Below are 19,662 nucleotides of genomic sequence, written 5' to 3'. Positions count from 1 at the left end.
TAAGAGAACAAGACGTCGTTTTGCGGTTTGATGTGTGTTCATTATAATTGTTTCTTGTTTTGCATAAAATGCGAAAAAATATATTTGCGCCAAAATATAATAATAGTAATAATATGGCTTATCGTCTTACCCGAGAACTTCAAGAACAAGAGAAAAGCAAGACAGAAAATAGCTGATCCATAACCGATTGGGCCAAGCCAAGGGTGTGACATTCCCGTAGAGCCAATGGGGACGATTTTGAAATGCGACGGTGGCGGTGCCTGGGAGTTGGCGGTAAAAACATAAATTGCTCAAAACTTTGCTCGCTATGCTTGCGCCGGTCGCTGTCGTCTGCTGCCACTGCGCTGCAGCGTTGCCCGCGGCGGCACTGGCGGCGCAGACGCGTTGTGTCATTGACTCCAGCCGCGTTTGCTGCCAGATACCAGGATCGCTGCAATCGTTCCGACCGTGGCGACACTTATGGCGCGGACGCGCAACTTGCAACATGCCACAGCACTGGCCAAGCTCACAAAGATGGACGGCTGGGTCCGGTGAATCGGTTCGCGCAAGCGATCGCGTGTTTCCGCTGTTTACCGCGGGTACTATTTATTTTTTCGAGCTTTTTTTAGTGCTTGGCTGAGGGATGGGTCGAGCTCAGCGGAACCACGCCATTCATACAGCGAGGCTAGGAGCCCATCGCTCGAACGAACCCATAGTTTAAGTGCTGCTGTATGTCTACCAAAACACCTCTTGGGTAACGAAGAATGAAACACAACATGGCTGCGTCTCTGAGTTCACAGGAAGAGCAGGTAAAGCTGTCATCTTCTCTGAATGTGCGTGAACAGAACGAATAGAATGTTTGGCTTTTATGTGGCGGAACCAGACCTTTCGGATACGCCGCTACCTGTCAATAGCTGGCTTGTTCCGTCTTTCTAACTGCGTTATCATCACGCGAAACCATGCAAGGTTTTTCGATACGTCCGAGTCCATGTTTTATGGCATGGTCGCATGAAAATGAATTATTAATTTTTATTTTACTTATTGCATTTCGCTGTATTCTTTTGTGAATTTCGATCGGGAACAATTTCTTTAATTATTGCGACTTAAGATTGAGAACACGGCTTTAATGACGACGTCCGTATGATGACGAACGCCGTCCTATTTGGGACCTTTCGTTCTTGGGACTTTTATATGAATATCTTGGTTACTACTTGGTTTGTCAGGAGTCCACAGACCCGGTCGTGCAGTAATCTGCTTACAAGCACTTCTGATATGTTTGAGTTTCTTTATTCTACCACAGTCAAAATTTTACATGATAGAAACATACGAGAAAAGTGCTGTAGAGCAAACTGTAATAAGGAAGGCGAGACAAAAAGCCACGGTTTGGTGGCTTGACAGGCCCCACCTCCCATAGAACAGACATCTACAACAACAGTGGCAGCAGGGGTTAGAATATCACCAACAGCAAATCATCACCAAGCAGAAATCGCCAACAGAATATCATGTAGTGTGGCAAAAAAAAAAAACGTCACATGATTAGAAAAATGATACACTCGGAGAAACATCATTTGCAGTTGCCTGATGCGATCACAGCGACCAGCTCATCTTTTTGTAATGTATGCAAGTTTTCTGCACTGAGCTGTAGATTATTTAGTGCTATGGAAGACTGAAACAAATCATTTGCATGCCGTAATTTGTGCAATGTGTCGGTACGAGCCAAATTTGTGAATATCGAGTAGGGCAAGACGAAGTGTTCTCTCTTAATTTTGCTATTTTTTGCAGAGTTGTGCACCTTTTATGCATTTCTGACTTGACAGAAGCTTGTACACATAGAGCTTATTGACTTGAATTACTTGATATTTTCTGAAAAGTGAATGAGTTTGGGTATGACTAGGCTGATTTGCAACTGCACTTAGGGCATTCTTCTGCATAATGACCAGCTTTTGGAGAGCCCTTTTTGTGCTGTTTCCCCAGACTAGATGGCAATAACGCAGCTGTGAGTCAAAAAGTGCGTTGTACAGTAAGCGCATGAGATGAGGTGAAAGCAAATGTCGACATTTTCCGATCATACCTAAAACCCGAGAAAGTTTAGTGCGCAGGAAATCAGTATGATGGTCCCACAGCGTGAACTCATGGAAAAAATCCCAAGTGATTTAAGAGTGGAAGGAAATTCTATTACAGAGTCATTTATATGCAGGACAGTGCAGATATTACATGACATCGATTTCACACGGAAAAGGAATGCTTTGGTTTTGCCATTATTGATTAGTAATGAATTTTCAAGTGACCATGAATAATGAATATAATTTACTAAGTGTTCGGTTTGCTGCTTTCACGAGGTCGTCTGCATCGGTTCCAGTAAAAAAAAAGGCTAGTGTCATCTGCGTACATTAGGTACTTGGCTAAGTCATCAATGTTTGCAATGTCGTTAATGTAGATAATTAATAGCAGGGGCCCTAAAATACTGCCTTGAGGCACACCACATTTAATCACCTCCAAGTTCGATAGTTCTTGATTTGTACAGATAGACTAGAATCGATCCCTCAAATAGCTATTTATTAATTCGGCTGCAACGCCATGAACACCGCAAAAGAGCTCTTCTCGGAGTGTATTATCGTTTAGCCTGTCAAAGGCCTTCAAAAAATCAACGAAAACCCCCAGTGTTAATTTTTTGGCCTCTATATTTTGCAAAATTAATTCTTTTTGACAGAGTAAGGCAGTTTCTGTGGACAGACCTGGCCTAAAATCCTGTTGTGGAACTGTGATCAGAAAGTAATAATCAAAAAACATAGACATCCTGACCAAAATTATCTTTTCCAGTGCTAATTATTTTTTCCAATGCTTTTGAAAACAACGGTAATATTGAAATTGGTCTGTAGTTACATAGGTTATTACTTTCTCCATTTTTGTGCACCACAATTGCCTTAGCATGCTTCATATTTTGTGGGAACATGTCCGTGCTTAGAAGGAGGTTATAAGTGTAGGTTACACATGGTGTGATAAGGCCGAGAACAAATCTGACTGGTTTTATTTTTAAGCCGCAGATGTCCTCGCACTTTGTTTTTAATCTGCATGAACACATTTAGTACCTCATTCTTTTTGGTTGGATTAAGAGATATGGATAATTGTAACTGTGGCCTCAAATGATGCAGTGCTCTATCATTATAACTACAATCAATAAGAGACGCGAAGTTTTTATTAAATTTGCCAGCCAACATTTTGCCACTCAGCTGCTCATTATTTATTAATGCTTTTGTATCAGAGGTGGATCTGTGGGGAGATATAATTGAAAAGAGTTTACTACAAATGTATTTCACATTGACTGTTCCATCAAACATATTTTGAAAGTAGTCGCGTTTTGCTTGTCTTAAGGCACTATTTAGATAGTTTCTGTATTGCCTGAATTCTTTTAGTGAAGTTAATGCGCCTTCATATATTTCGTGGCACCAGGCTTAATAATTAAGCGTTCTTGTCAAATCACGAATAAGTTTTGCACCCTTCAGTATGAGTTATGCATGCAGTATTTCATCTGCGGTGAGTCTCAGTTTTGCAAGCAAAGGGTATCTGCTTTTATTGTCAGTACAGTACAGTAATGTTGCCATGATATTTTGATTTTCAATTTGTAAGCGAAATGGGTCGTTGTTTCAGAACTTTCATTTAGTCACAAGACAGAAAAGGCTTTGCGGGTGAATGCCTCGGGCAGGTGCAGTTTTTGCTAATCAGTGCAAAATTTACGGTCATCGCAGATTACCCAGAAGTGGAAAAATCACAGAAAGCTGGGCCAAACAGCATGTGATTGTCATTAAAGAAACTGATTTTGACTCAGTACTGACGGTAACATATTGGTAAAACCAAGAACGATGTGAAGACACCTTTCCTACTTACATATCCTCTTTTTTGTAATTCGAGGATTTTGGTCTTGTGGGTGGCTGTCAATCCTGCCTATCTAAGAAATACTGCTATTCATATTTTCTCCTGATATTTTTTCTGTTCTGTTTTCAACAGCTGGTGAAGGAGTTTATGAAAGTGGTGAATGAACAGAGGTTGAGTCACAGCGCAGGGCCCCTGACATGGAATGCTGCGGTTAAATTCATGATGGCCCGAAAGTTTGATCTTCGCCGCGCCTTATCCCTCTATGAAGCTCACGAGGTACCGTCACCTTTTTACGTCTTGGACAGTGCAGAAGCCTGGAGTGAACAGAGCATCACCTTACTTGATCTTGTCTTTGTCACTACAGATCACTCGATATCGAGAAGGGCTGTGCACTTTTGACCCTACAACCGAGCCCTTAAAAGGGGAACTGGAAACTGGGAAGTTCACAGTCTTGGTGAGTGTTTTGTTGCCCAGCCCGACTCCCTTCCTACCTGGATGACATTGAAATTTGGTGGGACTTTACTGACAGCCTAGCATGACTGGCCAGAGGGCATGCTAAATTATAAGGGATTTTTTTTTTATTGACAGTCCATCATCAAAGCAAACTGAGTTGACAGGGAAATGTATGATTCAAGAGCTTTTGCAGATATTATGTCATAAATAGCAACTATCGTGATGCGGCGATACTGCAGTCTCGTAAAACTCAAGGGCCAAGCTGTAGGTGCACTTCACAGAAGGTCCTCCAACCAGTGGCATAGAAGGGAAAGGTCTACCGATAAGTACATCTGCTCACAGAAATAGTCCCCAAAGGTGCCATTATTTTTCAGCAGTTATAAAAATCATGGCCCACCACATTATTTACCCACTAGAGTTTTAGCACATAAAGTGGCTTCTTAGTCAGTAGGGGCTGTGATGACAAAAAAAAAAAGAGCAATTCACATGTCACTTGACCTATGTGGGAATGGTGCGAATGCCGCCTAATAAGTAGCCACAGTTCCCCTACATTGGCAAACTGAGATGGCAAGGTATGAATTATTAATTTATGCGATATTCTAGGACTGTGTTAGGCAGGAGGGCGACAACACTGTTTTCTCGTTATAAGTGGGCTTGAATGTATGTGCCACGTCACTGTTGAGTTGCATGCTACCATGGTTGCTTGCTCATTTGGGCATTCCGAAAGCCTTTGCTGCTACAGTTGCAATTTATGGCCTGCACCAACCATGCTGCATCAGCCATGCAGGAGGTGCGGGGCTCAATCCCCAGTGCCGCTGGGTACCCACCGGTGATACAAGATACAGTGGGTACAAGCTTCCCCTGGCCTGGTGCTCTGCTAATTCAGGGTGAAATGCTTGGGAAATGGGTCTTTGACCCCGCCTCGAAAAAGCGAAAATACCTTGTGCCATGGTGCTCTTTGACAGCAGATGCCCTTGCGCCATAAATGGTCTCCTCGATTTGGCTGCACTTTCGGCACTAGTTCACAAAAGTGCCATGCCAGTGCAGCGTCACTTGTTGCAGCACAAGTGTAGCCTGACACTAGTGCTCTCGGTGGAGCGGCCAAATCGAGTGAAAAAGTGCAGAAATGTTCGTCTGCTGCGGCCGTGTGCTGGTGTTTGTCGCGTGGTTTGACATATGCGTGGGGTTGTGTTAGTCGTATTGAACGCTGTGCATTTGTTCGAAGTGGCGCATCTCGTGAAACGGCTATGAAATTTGTTACTTCCAGAAGTGATAAATTTGATACCACCCTTGCACTGTGCAAAGTGGCACAGGTCGACTGTCACAGAGTCAATGGGTACTTTGAATAGGCAACAAAATTTGAATTCAAGAGTTTATTCAGACTTCCACTTGAGACGACCTTCGAGTTTCAAAGTAAGCTTTATATTCAGCATCCAACGTCCACTGGACAGGAGTGATGTTAAGGGGGGCAAGCAAAAAGCCTTAAAAAAGGCTTGACAAGGCCTGCACCCCGTGCAGATGACACCGACACAGTTGTGACATAAAAAAAGGTGTATGGAAATTAAAAGAGAAAAAAAAAAGAAAATGAAACAAAAATACACACGTCAGCAAAAATTAAACTCGCAGCGAGTACATTTTCACTTCATGGACGAAAAAGAAACGATATATGGAGACAAGCGTTTACACTACAAAAATTTACGACAAATTTGTGCTCGTTTTTTTGCACACTGTAATAACAAACAAAGAAAAATGTCAAGGCAATAACAGTGAAAGGAGAAAAAAAACAAAAGCAAAAAACAGGCGCGGAAAAATGTAGCTAACAAGTAAGTTTACTTATGCATACTAAAAGGCTATAGGCTCGAGAAAAAGCTCTAGAAAAAGACAGAACATTGCACAAGGCACATTAGGAATGCGCAAGGAAATCAGAATTTAGCACAGTCGGCAAGGTGTACCGTAGCATCTGGCGACCGTAATTTGTTCGTGTGTATGGTAGCTGCCACTGTTCCCGAGTTCCTTGTGTCATAGACAGTGTGACGAAATTTCAGAGCCGCAAGTTCCTTGAGATAAAGGTCATTTTTCTTCATTGAGGTTTGATAGCACGAGGCAAGCAATGAATTGTAAAAATTAGGAAGTGGGACTAGACCTAGTTTCTCAAAAATTGGCCCGGTGTGTGCGTCGTAAGCAGCATTAGAAATGACACGCACAACTCTCTTTTGCAACTTATGTATTTTGGTGATGTTCGTAACAGTGGTAGTACCCCACACTAAGTAGCAATATCTTAGTGTGGAGAAAAACAGGCAATGATAAAGCACTAATTTTATGTTTTGCGGAAAAAGAAAACGAAAAGCGCGATATTATTCCGACGCTAAGAGATATTTTGGAGCAAGCCATTTGAACGTGAGCGTCCCACGACATGTTTTCTTGGAAAAGAACTCTGAGACTTTTGACAACGGACACCGTTTCAACGTTGGATCCAGCAAGGCTAAGATTTAAGGTTACGTTCTCTGGTTTGTTTTTCGGGCAGAATAAAACCGCTTTCGTTTTCGTAACATAAGTAGAGAGTTTACCATGCTCCAGTTTGCTAAAAGTGCAAGTACATTGTTTGCTTTATATTTGGGTTTGGTCAAGCTAGGTCCAGGAAAGAAAAGACTCATGTCATCAGCATATACGATAAATCTAGTATGATCACTAATGTTTACTAGGTCATTTACGTAAATGTTAAATAATAATGGGCCGAGAATGCTGCCTTGAGGAACACCACTCCGGAGATGTGTAAAATTTGAAGTGTAACTGTTCACTTGGACTTGCTGCTGTCGATTTCTTAAGTAAGTTTGCAAAAGCATCAGAAATATGCCTCGAAAACCGTAGTGTTCTAGTTTAGCTAAAAGAGTGGTATGGTTAATTCGATCGAAGGCCTTCGAGAAGGCCATGAAAATACCCAGCACATAGTGTTCTCACTCAAAAGAGTCTAAAATGGTTTCCTTTTATGTTAGTAACGCGGTCTCGGTTGAACGGTGCTTTGTAAACCCAAATTGCAGAGGCGTTAATATGTTGTGCTTAGCGAGAAAACATTTTATTCTTTTGTGCATTAATTTTTCAATGCCCTTTGAGAAGACTGGTAGGATTGATATCGGTCTGTATTGACATGCTATTTTTGTTTCCTCCTTTAAAAATGACAGACACTTTTGCTATTTGTAAGCGACATGGCAAATGCCCTGTCGAAAAGAAAACGTTGATAACATGTTCCAACAGGGGCGCTAAAATATCAATGGCATGCTTAATCGGTTGAATTTGCACGTCATCAACATCGACACACCTACTTGTTTTCAGGGACAAGAACACTTCTTTGATTTCAGGCACAGTCACTGGTAACAAAAATGCACTTTCGGGTATTCTGTTCTTCAGATAACTCATGCAATTGGGGTCATGCTTACTGCACGCCACTGACACAAAAAAATTATTAAATGCTTCTGCAAGTTCATGACCGATAAGGGTTTTGTCATTGACAGTCAACTGAGTTGGACAGTCACTTTGGTCTGAATGGCAATTGTTTTACAAGTTCAAACGCTTCCACATGAGGTCAGATCACTTGGTTGTATCATTGTTGAACAGGTTTTCAAAGTAATGAGTCTTACTTTTATGCAAAAGCTTGTTTGTTTTATTTCGTTTTTTCTTAATCGCTTTAAGGTCTTCCGAATTCCTAGTCTTAAGGAAGCGCTCAAAGAGAGTGCTTTTTCATGAACAGCCCTGAGACATTCGAGTGTAACCCAAGGCTTGCGTGCTAATCGCGGACGCGTTTTCGTCACATATGGAAAGCAACTGTTGTAGCACGCTTCAAGTTTTTCTATGAACAGTTCATAAGCCTCTTCAGCATCTTTAGAATGAAAGACCTCATGCCAATCAATTTTAGACGGGAAGTTAAAAATAGTTCAATCGTTCTATTATTTATATCTCTAAATCTGATTACACGGGTATCTGAGTTTTTTGACGGGAGCGAACCACATCTGAGCACCAAACAAATCGGCAAGTGATCACTCACATGTACGGCTAAAGTACCGGAACAAAGCGGTGTGTTTTTAGAGTGTGTGATAAAAATGTCAACGTCGACGCGTTCAGCTGAGTGCGGGTTGGAGTCGTTATAACATTTGTGCATGCGTGAGCCGTTAATAAGTTAGAAAGGTCATCCCGATTGCTGATCAAGAGATTTATGTTTATATCGCCGCCGAGAATAAAATCGTAGTTATTGTCATTAATCCAACCCAAATATGAGACAAGAAACCAAAAAAAGTTTACGTCCCCTCCAGGCGGCCTATAAATGGTCGAGAGAATATCAAATGGACTTTTTATCGACAAAACCTCATAATCGGTTGTTAGCTTTTGACCAGTCAGTAAGTACATCGCAATCAAAAGTGTTTTTGACCAGTAAGCTGACACCACCACCTTTCTTTTTTCGAGCGGTTTAAAAAGAACGACACATATCCTGGCACACCCGCCGCGGTGGCTCAGTGGTTAGGGCGCTCGGCTACTGATCAGGAGTTCCCGGGTTCGAACCCAATCGCGGCGGCTGCGTTTTTATGGAGGCAAAACGCTAAGGCGCCCGTGTGCTGTGCGATGTCAGTGCACGTTAAAGATCCCCAGGTGGTCGAAATTATTCCGGAGCCCTCCACTACGGCACCTCTCTCTTCTCTTTCTCTTTCACTCCCTTCTTTATCCCTTCCTTCACGGCCATGGTTCAGGTGTCCAACAATATATGAGACAGATACTACACATTTCCTTTCTCCAAAAACGAATTATTATTATTATTATTATTATTATATCCAGGCAATTTCAACACTTCGCATTCGTCGCGGTACCATGTTTCAGTCACCATTATCACGTCGAAACGGAAAGTAAAGCTATCAAGTAACGTTATGATCGAGTCTTCCTCATTTCGGGCTGACTGAGCGTTCATGTGCAAGCATGAAACGTTCTCTTTGCTAGTGCCAATGGATGCTACCAAATCACGCTGCTTCAGAAGACCAGTGTTCAGATTCTTATCGCGAGTCATGGGTGTTGCCATGTTGAAAGGAAAATTGTAACCGTTCTAGATTCAAGTATGTCTTGCTGGACGCATAGGTAGTGCGACCATAGAGTAAAGCAGCCTCGTTGCGGCTTACTTTGGGTCTTAGTAAGTTGCACATTTTTGTTTCTCATGTTATTGCGCTCAAATCTTCCTCTTTTTTCATGTGGATAACAGAGGACCCTTCTGCCTTTCTTACCAAAATATGCCCATTTTGAAACCAGACATAGCGATATTGCCTTTCCTTTGCTCTCAAGTTTTCGTCTGCCAGAGAAGCTTCTTTATAGCCGGTGTCAGTTTCTCGTTCAGAAAGATTTTTTCCTCCTCATCTGCTAAAAGTGCGCTCTTCTTTTCCATCCATTTTTCTTTGGTTGTGCGCCTAGCAAACCTCACTAGTATTAATGGAGGTGTTCCTGGTTTGCCTTTAATTCGATGAACTGCCTCGATGTCATCAAGACTGGGAGCATCTAGACCGAGTTTGCTTGCTATAAATCCAAGCGTGTCCATCAGATTCTCATTTTGGCTTTCTTTTACCCCTTGAATCTCCAAGTTATTTTTCCTCGAAAACAATTCTAGTCTCTCTACAGCTCCTTCTAACCGAGAAATTTGTGCACTTTTGTCAACTAGTAGAGCCACGAGGTCACTTGTTTTTTCTTTGAGATCTTTTATGTCTTCCTTGTGCGAGCTTAGAGTGTTCAGGACACCATCACACTTAGATGCAAGGAATTCTATTGAATTTTGTATGCCCTGAATTGTTTCTCTTTGCTCTTGGATGCTACTCTGTGTCAATTCATGCTTTGCCATTTGCTCCTCTTGCTTCGGTTATAGTTTTTCTAGACGAAGAAGAACAAGATTAAATTTTTCCATGATATCTGTCAGGGACGGTTCCTGAAGGTTTTCAGATGAGTGATCAGAGATAGACTCGGTGCTCCCCTGACCACGTGTTAACCGAGATTTGCCCGCAATACAGGTGGGACAAGACCAGGCCCGCAGCTTGTCCTTTGGCATGCTTTTAAGACTAGTCTTTGTAACACCTGAGCATCTTCCGGTGTGATATCGGTTGTCACATTCAGTGCATAAAAGAAATAGACAGTCTGGCGCAAACCCCTCCAAACACACAAGGCAGTTCGTGGACATGTTGGGTGAAAACACGTTTTAGCAGTTCAGTGTTCACTTAGCCACCAGAGCCTTTTAGCATCCCTTATTACTGCATGGCCCGAATCCAACATGGATGCATAGAGAAAAGGTAACATCCAAGACAGCGCACAAGAGAACACCCACAAAACCTAAACAGACACTTCTGGAAGCGACAGCGACAAAATTATTATAATTGCGTAAGAGACGCTTCACGTAAGAAAATTTAAACCAACCTGTAAAATTGCAGGGGACCTGGTTAGATCATGTCCGTGCACCGTCACTGTCACTGCCAGAATAACCAAAAAGTTCCGATGAAACACCGCCCCCAGAGGCAGCGATAACAGGACCTTGATTGCGGAAAGCTTGTGTGTATGGCAAACTCGGCGATGCAGTTGCGATGAAGTCAAATTGAAAAATTGTCAGCCGCACCGTGTCGATAATCGAGGCCTGATCCTCGAGAAAGCAGCAGTATGGTCTTGAAATCTTCGTCAGGTAACATGAAGAGCACGAGCCACATCCTGTAAAATTGCAGGGGAGCTGGTTAGATCATGTCCGTGCACCGTCGCTGTCACTGCCAGAATCGTGTGATTCAGGCTGTTGCCGTTCTGTCCGAAAAGTGACTGCGGTTGTCCACCAATAACAGAACGAAAGAGTTGCCTGATAACTTGGACTTCTTTCAGTTCAACAACTCGCGCTCACTGTCGGCAGATGGTGTCAGCAGAGTGACTATCATAGACTGACTGTCAAGCGAAGGCATATGGGCTGACGGTGACCTCAAGGCCAGTCGCTATATGTGGCAGATGATGTCGATCGCAGCGAGTCATCACAAAAGTTGCGATCACCCACTTATTAAAAACATCTCACTATCTGCCTCTTATGCAAACACTCAATCGTGATGCGTGTAATAATAATATTTGCACACAAAAGAGAAAAAGTGCAAAGCAAAGTGCGAGGCTGGACACACACGCGCGCACGTACACACACGCACACACACTCTCTCTCTCTCGCGGGGCCGTCTGTCAGAAACTTGCCAGGAGGCTAATGCAGAAGTGCTGAAGAACTCGTGCAGCACGAAGTCAAATCGAGTGCCGAAGTGCGGGTGGCGCTAGCTGCACTGTCAAATCGAGTGCGAGTGCTGCCCCTCCTGAACTGGCACAGAAAGTGCACCTAAATCGAGGAGATCTAAAAATTCACTGTCATGACTATCATCATCATGCTCCATCAGCAGCTGCCGCGGTGGCTTCGGTGGTTATGATGCTCAGCCGCTGACCCTAAAGATACGGTTTCGATCCTGGCTATGGCGATTGCATTTTCGATGGAGGCATAATGCTAGAGACCCATGTGCTGTGTGATGTCGGTGCACATTAAAGGATCCCAGGTGGTCGAAATTGTCTGGAGCCTTCTACTACGGTGTACCTCATAGCCTGAGTTGCTTTGGGATTGTAGGTAGGTAGTTGAAGGTCCTTCTCATAGCCCCAGTGTTGCCATTGGAATTTAAACGTTATGGCCATAATGATTTATTACCTCAATGTCACTGGTGCTATTCCTGGTCATGATGCCAAAAAAATTTTCATGAGGTGCACTGTAATATGACTGTTTATTATGCATAGAGTGAACAGGTGCAGTTCTTAAGCAAGTATGTTTTGAGAAGGCGTTAGAAATTTTCGTTCTTCTCTATTGCTGAGAACCACTGCTTGTGTGTATGGCATGTGTAAAATGTCGCATGAAATGCATTGCTTTTTCTGTGGTTGTAGCCGACACGAGACAGTTCCGGAGCAGCCATCACCATGTTCACAGCAAGCAAACACTGGCCATTGCAGAGTTCGCACAAGGTCACACTGCAGGGTGTTGTCTACCAGCTAGATGTGGCCTTGGAGAGGTACATGCTTGCTCTCTTGCTTACGGGTTTGAATCTCGGCACATTTTGTGATACCTTCCTGGTGTGAATTCTTCCATTTCTTCCATTTTTTTCTTCCACAGTGGTTTGGGGACGGGTTGAAATTGGATTACGCTTGCATTTATAGGCAGTGTCTGCCTCGAATAGCAGCTAGGGTATTACTCTGCCTGCCCTGCATATGCCTTACCAGAAGCGGGAATTTTGCACTGCGAAAAATGCAAGTGCAGTTCATGACCTAACAGCCATGTGATTAGCTCTGATACTTTTTTTTGTACTTGTGGCCAATTGGTAAAGGCAACTTGCACAGAGCCCTCATATGATGGCTAGAACAGTACTGGCTTTTCATCCTTGGTACAGTACTTGCGTTAAAGTGTAGTCACAATTTTTTTCTGACAAGTGACAGAGCTGTTTATCCCAAATATTCCTCTATTTTGGTACGATGTTTGACATTCTAATGATTGTTCATACTTGTGCATGTAATGTGGGGTTTGTAGTGGAATTTATCACAAATGCACCAGTTCTCCAAAGATTCCTGAAAAACACATGGGCTAGCTGACTTAAGCGACACTGAGGAAATATTGAAGTTTGCCTGTATTGATAGATTACCGCTTTATAACTACAGAGACACTACTTGAACCGAACACGGAGCTTTTATAAGCTATATGTGATTGCTGCGCCAAAAGCAAAGCCTGCTACGTGCTGCTTCATTATGGCAAAGTGTGAGCCACCAAGCCTGCACCAAAAGTCCATATTTCCATGTGAACAAAGTTCTCAGGTGCTGCCTATAACCCTGCATCTCCTTTAGGCACAGCACTAGCAGAAAACCTAATTTCTCTGAGAATCTTTTGACTGGTCCTTAGTGGGTGTGCCTGCTTGCAAAGCGTATAATTCGAAGTGCGTGCAAAGTGCATAAGTCGAAGCGCATAATTTTAGTACCAGTTATGTACAACATTGGTTGCTACTGTCGTGCAAAATTTCAACACTCTGCTGATTGTAGATTTTTAGAAAAAGGTACTTTAGTAGAGGAAAGTAAGAAACAAATAAAAGATACTAGACAAAATTTCAATCTAGTTTTGAGCTCTAATGCAAGCTGTTTTTACCTTTAAGATTCCTTGCAAATTTTATAGCCATAGTTTTTATTACAACTGCTCAGCATCCAAATTTTGAAAAAAGCCGCCGCGGTGGCTCAGTAGTTATGGTGCTCGGTTGCTGACCTAAAAGACACAGGTTTGATCCCAGCCACGGCATTCGCATTTTGATGGAGGCAAAATGCTAGAGACCTGTATGCTGTACAATGTCAGTGCACGTTAAAGGTACTCCAGGTGGTTGAAATTATCTGAAGCCCTCCACTATGGCGTCCCTCAAAGCCTAAGTCACTTTAGTGTGTTGAACCACATCAAAGCCATAAAAAAAACTAAACCAGATTTTGGAAAACCATTTTCAAAGTCCCACCCCACCTTAAAAAGCATTATTTTTGATAAAATACACGTTTTAAAATTTTCTTTCATCACTATGCCAATTCATTTCTGAATGGACTGCAAAATGAACTGTGTTTCTAGTTAGCGTCGCTACAAAGATACAGCCAAAGTTGTAACTCCCTGCACACCTTGCAAAGCTGAAACTAGAAGTTTTTCCAGCCAAATAAAAACTCAATTTTTCTCTTTATAGGTTTTTGTTCTTGTTAATTTTACAGTTTAGACTTGTAATGATTGTTTCTTACCATCTGTGTTTGTGTTTGTTTGTATTTAATAACTAAAAATAAAAAGCTCACAAAAGCGACAAAACGTGTTTGGAACACATTGGATGGTTGTCAGGATAGCAACACTGAAGTTTGGTTTGTATCATGGCATGTGTGATTTCACCAATGGTCACGGATGTACACTATACGTTTTGACGCGCGTTGGGATCAAACTTGGTCCACACACACACTCACAAAGCTTGCCTGACAGGTGACCAACAGTGTGTCTGAAAAGGTTCCTTTTTTGTCTACTGTTGTCACAAACAATGCACAAAAAAAAGTGGGCTGCCACACAAGCAAAATCAAGAAAAATGTAAGAATAAGGTGGAGATGATGGAGTTTAACCTTCTTGGACATTGGTTTATAGCGTTTGTAGTTATTCTAATCTTCTTTCTTGTTTTTCTCAAAACTCACTTTTTTGCCATTCCTTCTTATGTGAGAAATCCCAATTTATCCCTGTACATGATATTTTATTGACACTTTGTACACTTGTTTCTTGTATATCTAGCTGTGCAATGAACCACCGTAAATAAAATCATGCTATTTGTTTTTTTTACTGCTGCATTTTTTCTCAAAAGATGCCTGTACGAAAAGCATTGTTCTTGGTCATTCCCCTATTATACAATCACTACTGATGGTGTCATCATTATTTTCATTCATTGCACAACTCTTTTTTATGTGTGAAGCCGCAGGCATTTGCTAGAAGCCACCTCGATCGCTTAGCGCCCAGCGCCGCCAAGCGAGCGGTAGTGAAAGCACTGCAGGATCGCTCCGGCGCAGCTGACTGAGTAGCATAGCATGTAACCGAAGGCATCGCAAGAGAAAGCGTGAGGACAATTGTTTCGACAGCACCGTGTGGCCTAGAAGGTTGATTTCCGAGATTTTTTTTTTTTTCGTCGAAGAAATTTAAAATGGGCCCGTGCTCTCATGAATAAGTACACATACATCACATGAAGGAGCTAGTGTTATCAGGTGCTTCTAAGATCACAGTGAAATGCACGCCACCTACGATAAATCCACCTCTGTACTTCCTCAGAATAAATGCTTGCATTTTGGGTGCCTACAGATTTCGCTGCTTTTAGACTGTTTTAGCACAGCCGCGTGGCCGGCCAGTACTGTTACGCGTGGCCTTTGCTACTGCTATGCCGTGCTTGCTTGCATTTGCTGTGTGGTTGTACAGGCGTAGTTGGCGTATTTACTGTGTGACAGGACTAAAATGCTAAAACTTCCTACTGCCGACACCAAAATACTCCCATTCTCCTGCGACTGCAGTGCAGCAAGCAAAAAAAATGCGAGCATGGCGCAGCTGTCGCAACGAGCGTTCTAGACTCGAAGTTTCAGTCATGCCAAGCACAAGCCTGGGGCGTTTCTGGAGGTCGAAAACGGTACTGAAAGCAGGCGACGGTTGGTGGACATAAGGAGGACAGCAGTGAGTGAAGGGAGTAATTAATAAATAATATCGATCTGAGGTGAAAAGATCCGAAGTAATCAAAGAGTTGATTCCAGTTGAAACCGGTTGACACCACCTGGGAAAAACTTTCTTCAACTGGTTTGACCACTTAAGGTAATTTCACTTGCGTTATGAAGGGTGACATATTTGCAAGGAGTTGTACCGATCCAGTAATAACATAATTATACTTTTGCAAGCAAGAAAAAAAAAAAACACTCTGGCTTGATGAGAAAATCTCTAATGATATTTTTATATTCGTAATTTTCCAGAACATGCCCAAACTTTCACAGTGATTCATGTACCACTCATGGTTTATGTAGAAAGAGGTCTCACAGCAGAAGCACGTTCCCTATGGGCTGTTGTTTTCTGAAATCATCATAGGCCGGTTTTCAAAAGGTACAAGGGTTCAACCAAGGTATGAGAATTTGTGATCAAAACAAATTAGTTCCGAAGGAATTTTTTCTCCCAGATAATCTGCACTAACATAGTGATCCCCCTCCGAGAAGCCCGAGCGTCACCTTTACAACAGTGCCGAGCAGTTGTAAGGCAGGTGGGCTTCATTTGGTTTTGCACCGCAGCAAAAAGCTTGCCACATACTCTCAACTGTTGTGTGGGGAGCTAATCTCAATTATTCTTGCAGGGAATTTGTATACATATGGCTTCATTGTCCGGTAGCCCACAAACGCTAGTGTGTGTGGTGCAACATTTGCCACAGAACAAGCGCGATCAAGCGACTGGAGCTGTCAATCTGACTTCCTGCTGAAATATCAGATTTTCAAGCCTGCAGTAGACAGCTATGCGACAACGCTACAATTTGTGTTTAAAAGCGACAGTTTTAGCAAACTGAGAATGCGGCAGGATCCACCACCGCGATCGGATTGCAGTTGTTGGAGCTTGCGCGGCAGCGAGCTTATCCTGCAGCAGGTGCGCTCCTCGCCGTGAGTGGTGCTTCTGTCGGCGCCGGAGTTGGTTTCGCCCATTGCCTATAACAGCAACAGCAACTTCACTTATGAGGAACTAAATTAAAGTTATGACTGCTGGCATCATGTATATTTAGTGAATTTGTAAAAAGTAAAAATGAAATATATTTATTTTTCATCTGTTTTGACGTTTTGATAGGATAAAACAACGCCCTTCTTAAGAAAGATAACTGATTTTCTGTTTTTATCTACTATTAAAAAAATTTTCAGAAAAGTGGCCTCTTACCTTAGGCTACAAAAAGATGCATATAGTATTGATGTTTTTTTATTCTGTTCTGTTCTTTCTTTCATTTGGTCTCAAAGGGCAAGGAGCTAGCAAACTTTGTTCGTGGTGTAAAATACACTTTTTAATTGCAACCATGCATAAAATTGGTTCAATTGTGTGAAGCGCATATCCCTCTCATTTAGAGATTGTTTTTGTCTGTTTAACATAGAGCACTATGCTGTTCAGTACTGTGCAGTACCACTTCCAGCACATTACAGGTATGAAGTGGGCTGAGGTCTTTTCTTATAGTGTGAATATGGCAACTTGTCATTTGGCATGTTTTTTTCATGTTTCTCTGGCATTTTTTTGCAGCCTTGAAAGCCAGAGATGTGGAATAGTGTTCATATACAACATGACCGGCTCAAAGTACCAGAACTTTGACTACGAACTCAGCCAAAAAATTCTAAACCTTCTCAAGGTGACTGCCTTCTTAAATATTTTTCTTCTTTTTTTTTTCCTGTCTGTGTGCGATGGCAGTTTCTACTTCTTTGACATACAGTCCTTGCCATTTTGCTGTCACCTTAGTTGCTACAGTTACAAGAAATTGACGTATGTAGAGCTCTCGCATGATGAAATTTCTGCCCTCTGTCTTTGAGAAGTATATCTGAATCACAGAAATGTTCAGCTTCCACATTAGTGCTTGCAAATGCATGAATGCAGATGTGTAAATTGTCAGTGCAGGTGCCAATTTTGCTCTATGGTGTCTATCATAAGGCTCACCTTAATAATTAAGTATGTGAAGGAGACATATTTTTCCTAGCTGGAGATGACTTACACTTTATTTTTGCCAGTACCTGTGTTGTCAAAACTGTGCCGCAACACATTTCAGGGTGCCTACCCGGCGAGGTTGAAGAAAGTCTTGATCGTCAATGCACCGTTGTGGTTCAAGGCGCCATTTCGAATCCTCCGCTTGTTTGTCAGGGAGAAACTCAGGGACCGGGTACGTCTCGCTGATTTCTTTTTACTAGGGGTGTGCGAATATTGAAATTTTTTAATATGAATCAGATACAAATATGAAGGAAAAATGGCTTCAAATATTGAATCGATAACTGTTCATTATGGCGGTGGTAAAACTTTATTGGATGCACTGGGGCAGGTCTTAGAGGAAAGTGGAGGGTTTCACCGCTCCCTTGGCTGGGTGGTAGTCCTCATTCCGGGACACCATTGGCAGTAGCCGCTGCCCGCACTCTTTGAACCAGAGCCCCTCTGGGACTCCAGGACCAAGCAGCTGGACAAGGTCGCCTCCCAGCCCTCTCTCGTTGGCTGATTTACTCTTTTTATTGAAAAAAAATTTTTCACATAAAGATGCACAGGCAAATGTAACGTGTGGTCTTTGCAGCTGAAATAAACTAAACTAGACTGACTCAGCACCTTATAATGCCCCGTGCTCCCGAAAAAGAACATGCCAAAAATACGAAATTGCGGTGAAGCTTTATGAGGAGGCTCCACACACTAACACCGAAAAGCCTGTGATGAGTGCAGTTTCAACATACTGGAAGAATTACGTGGACGTAAGCAAGAGGAACATGCACTGGTGTCACGGAACAGCGAGATTGCTTTTAAAAAGAAAAAAAGTGACCAATGACGCACCATTCTGTGTCCGAAAGCGGTGTGCAGGTGGGTTTGGATGAAATGCAGATGCGCAGGTGGGCTAGCAATGAAGCTTGGGAACCAAAAATACGCGGCCAGGCTATTTTTTGGCGTAGCAACAGGGGCTCTCGATCATCATCACGCCTGCCATTGCATGCACTTGAGATGCGTACTGATTATAATGCACCATGCAATAGGTGGGATTTTTACACGCCTGCTTGCCCTGCTGTGACACGTCTACGCGCCCATTCGGGAGCCTCATGCAAAATTTCGCAAGTGGGCTTTCCGTCATATCATAGCTGACCGCAATGAGGTGGCTGACTCGCGCTATAAGAGTTGTGAACGCGACAGGATGAGTACCATGAGTGTGGGCTTTAGGTATGTGCCACATTACGGAATGATTAAAAAAACAAGCAAAACAACCCCTTTCGTGTTGTGATTGTTCGCAGTGGGTAGTTGGCCGTCTTGCTCTCATCAGGTGTCATATGGGGGAAAGCCCGCTCATGAAATTTCACATGGGTTACAAGCCTAGCAGCGTCCGAATGTGATTTAATTGTTCATGCTATAAACGACGTAGAAAAAACCGAAGAGGATGCCTCTTTACTGCTTGCCTAGCACTTTAAACTCTCCTAACACTCTTATCACTCTCTCTGGGAGCGCCTGCACCCATCAGGAAACCAGACACCCTTAATTCTCCTCCTGGGAGGCTGCCTTCTCCCCTGAGCGGCCAGCTATTGGTGATCGAGCGTGTATGCCAGATCAGGTCAGCCATGGGGGTGCTGAACTGAGGACTCTGCCCATCTTGGACAGCTATAACTAACCTTAAAAAAATGTCTTACCTCCACCACCACTTTAAACTCGATCTTCAGGTAATTTGCTTCCACAGTCGAATTTATGAATGTTGGCGCAGTATCCAATCACCGGCGAATATTTTAAAGCTTTTGAATATCCGAGACTTTTCAAATATTTAGAAATTCTCGAATATCAGTTTCTTGAATATGAACCGAATGTCAAAAATATTCATATTCGAAATTTTGAATGTTCATACACTCCTACATTTTACTTTATGCATGCATTATGAAAATATGTTTCGCCATATTGCTCGAGTGGCTAATGCTTTCCAGCTGCACACTCGGGCTTTTTCTGTTTTGCATTTAAATTTTATTATTCAAGAAAAACTAGGTTCTTATGTTTCAGATTTAGTCAGGGGCTGTGTCTCATGTATGCCGGTTTTGTTCATT

At 42.6% G+C, this 19,662-nt stretch overlaps 1 protein-coding gene across 1 annotated transcript in view; it reads left to right on the top strand.

Moving 5' to 3' along the window:
- The first annotated feature begins 496 nt into the window (after positions 1–496).
- The window catches only part of Ptpmeg2 (Protein tyrosine phosphatase Meg2), a 63,854-nt gene continuing 44,688 nt past the window's right edge, over positions 497–19,662 (top strand). The window contains exons 1-6 of the mRNA XM_077659212.1: positions 497–788; positions 3,985–4,128; positions 4,217–4,306; positions 12,256–12,380; positions 17,144–17,249; positions 17,661–17,771. Coding sequence (XP_077515338.1) covers positions 744–788; positions 3,985–4,128; positions 4,217–4,306; positions 12,256–12,380; positions 17,144–17,249; positions 17,661–17,771 — 621 coding nt within the window. The 5' untranslated portion in view covers positions 497–743. The remainder of the gene's footprint in view (positions 789–3,984; positions 4,129–4,216; positions 4,307–12,255; positions 12,381–17,143; positions 17,250–17,660; positions 17,772–19,662) is intronic.

This window comes from Amblyomma americanum, chromosome 3 (assembly GCF_052857255.1).
Source record: "Amblyomma americanum isolate KBUSLIRL-KWMA chromosome 3, ASM5285725v1, whole genome shotgun sequence".
In the NCBI taxonomy this organism is placed as follows: Eukaryota; Metazoa; Arthropoda; class Arachnida; order Ixodida; family Ixodidae; genus Amblyomma; species Amblyomma americanum.
Note: the sequence above shows the minus strand (reverse complement) of the source record. Positions and strands in the feature narration are given on the sequence as shown.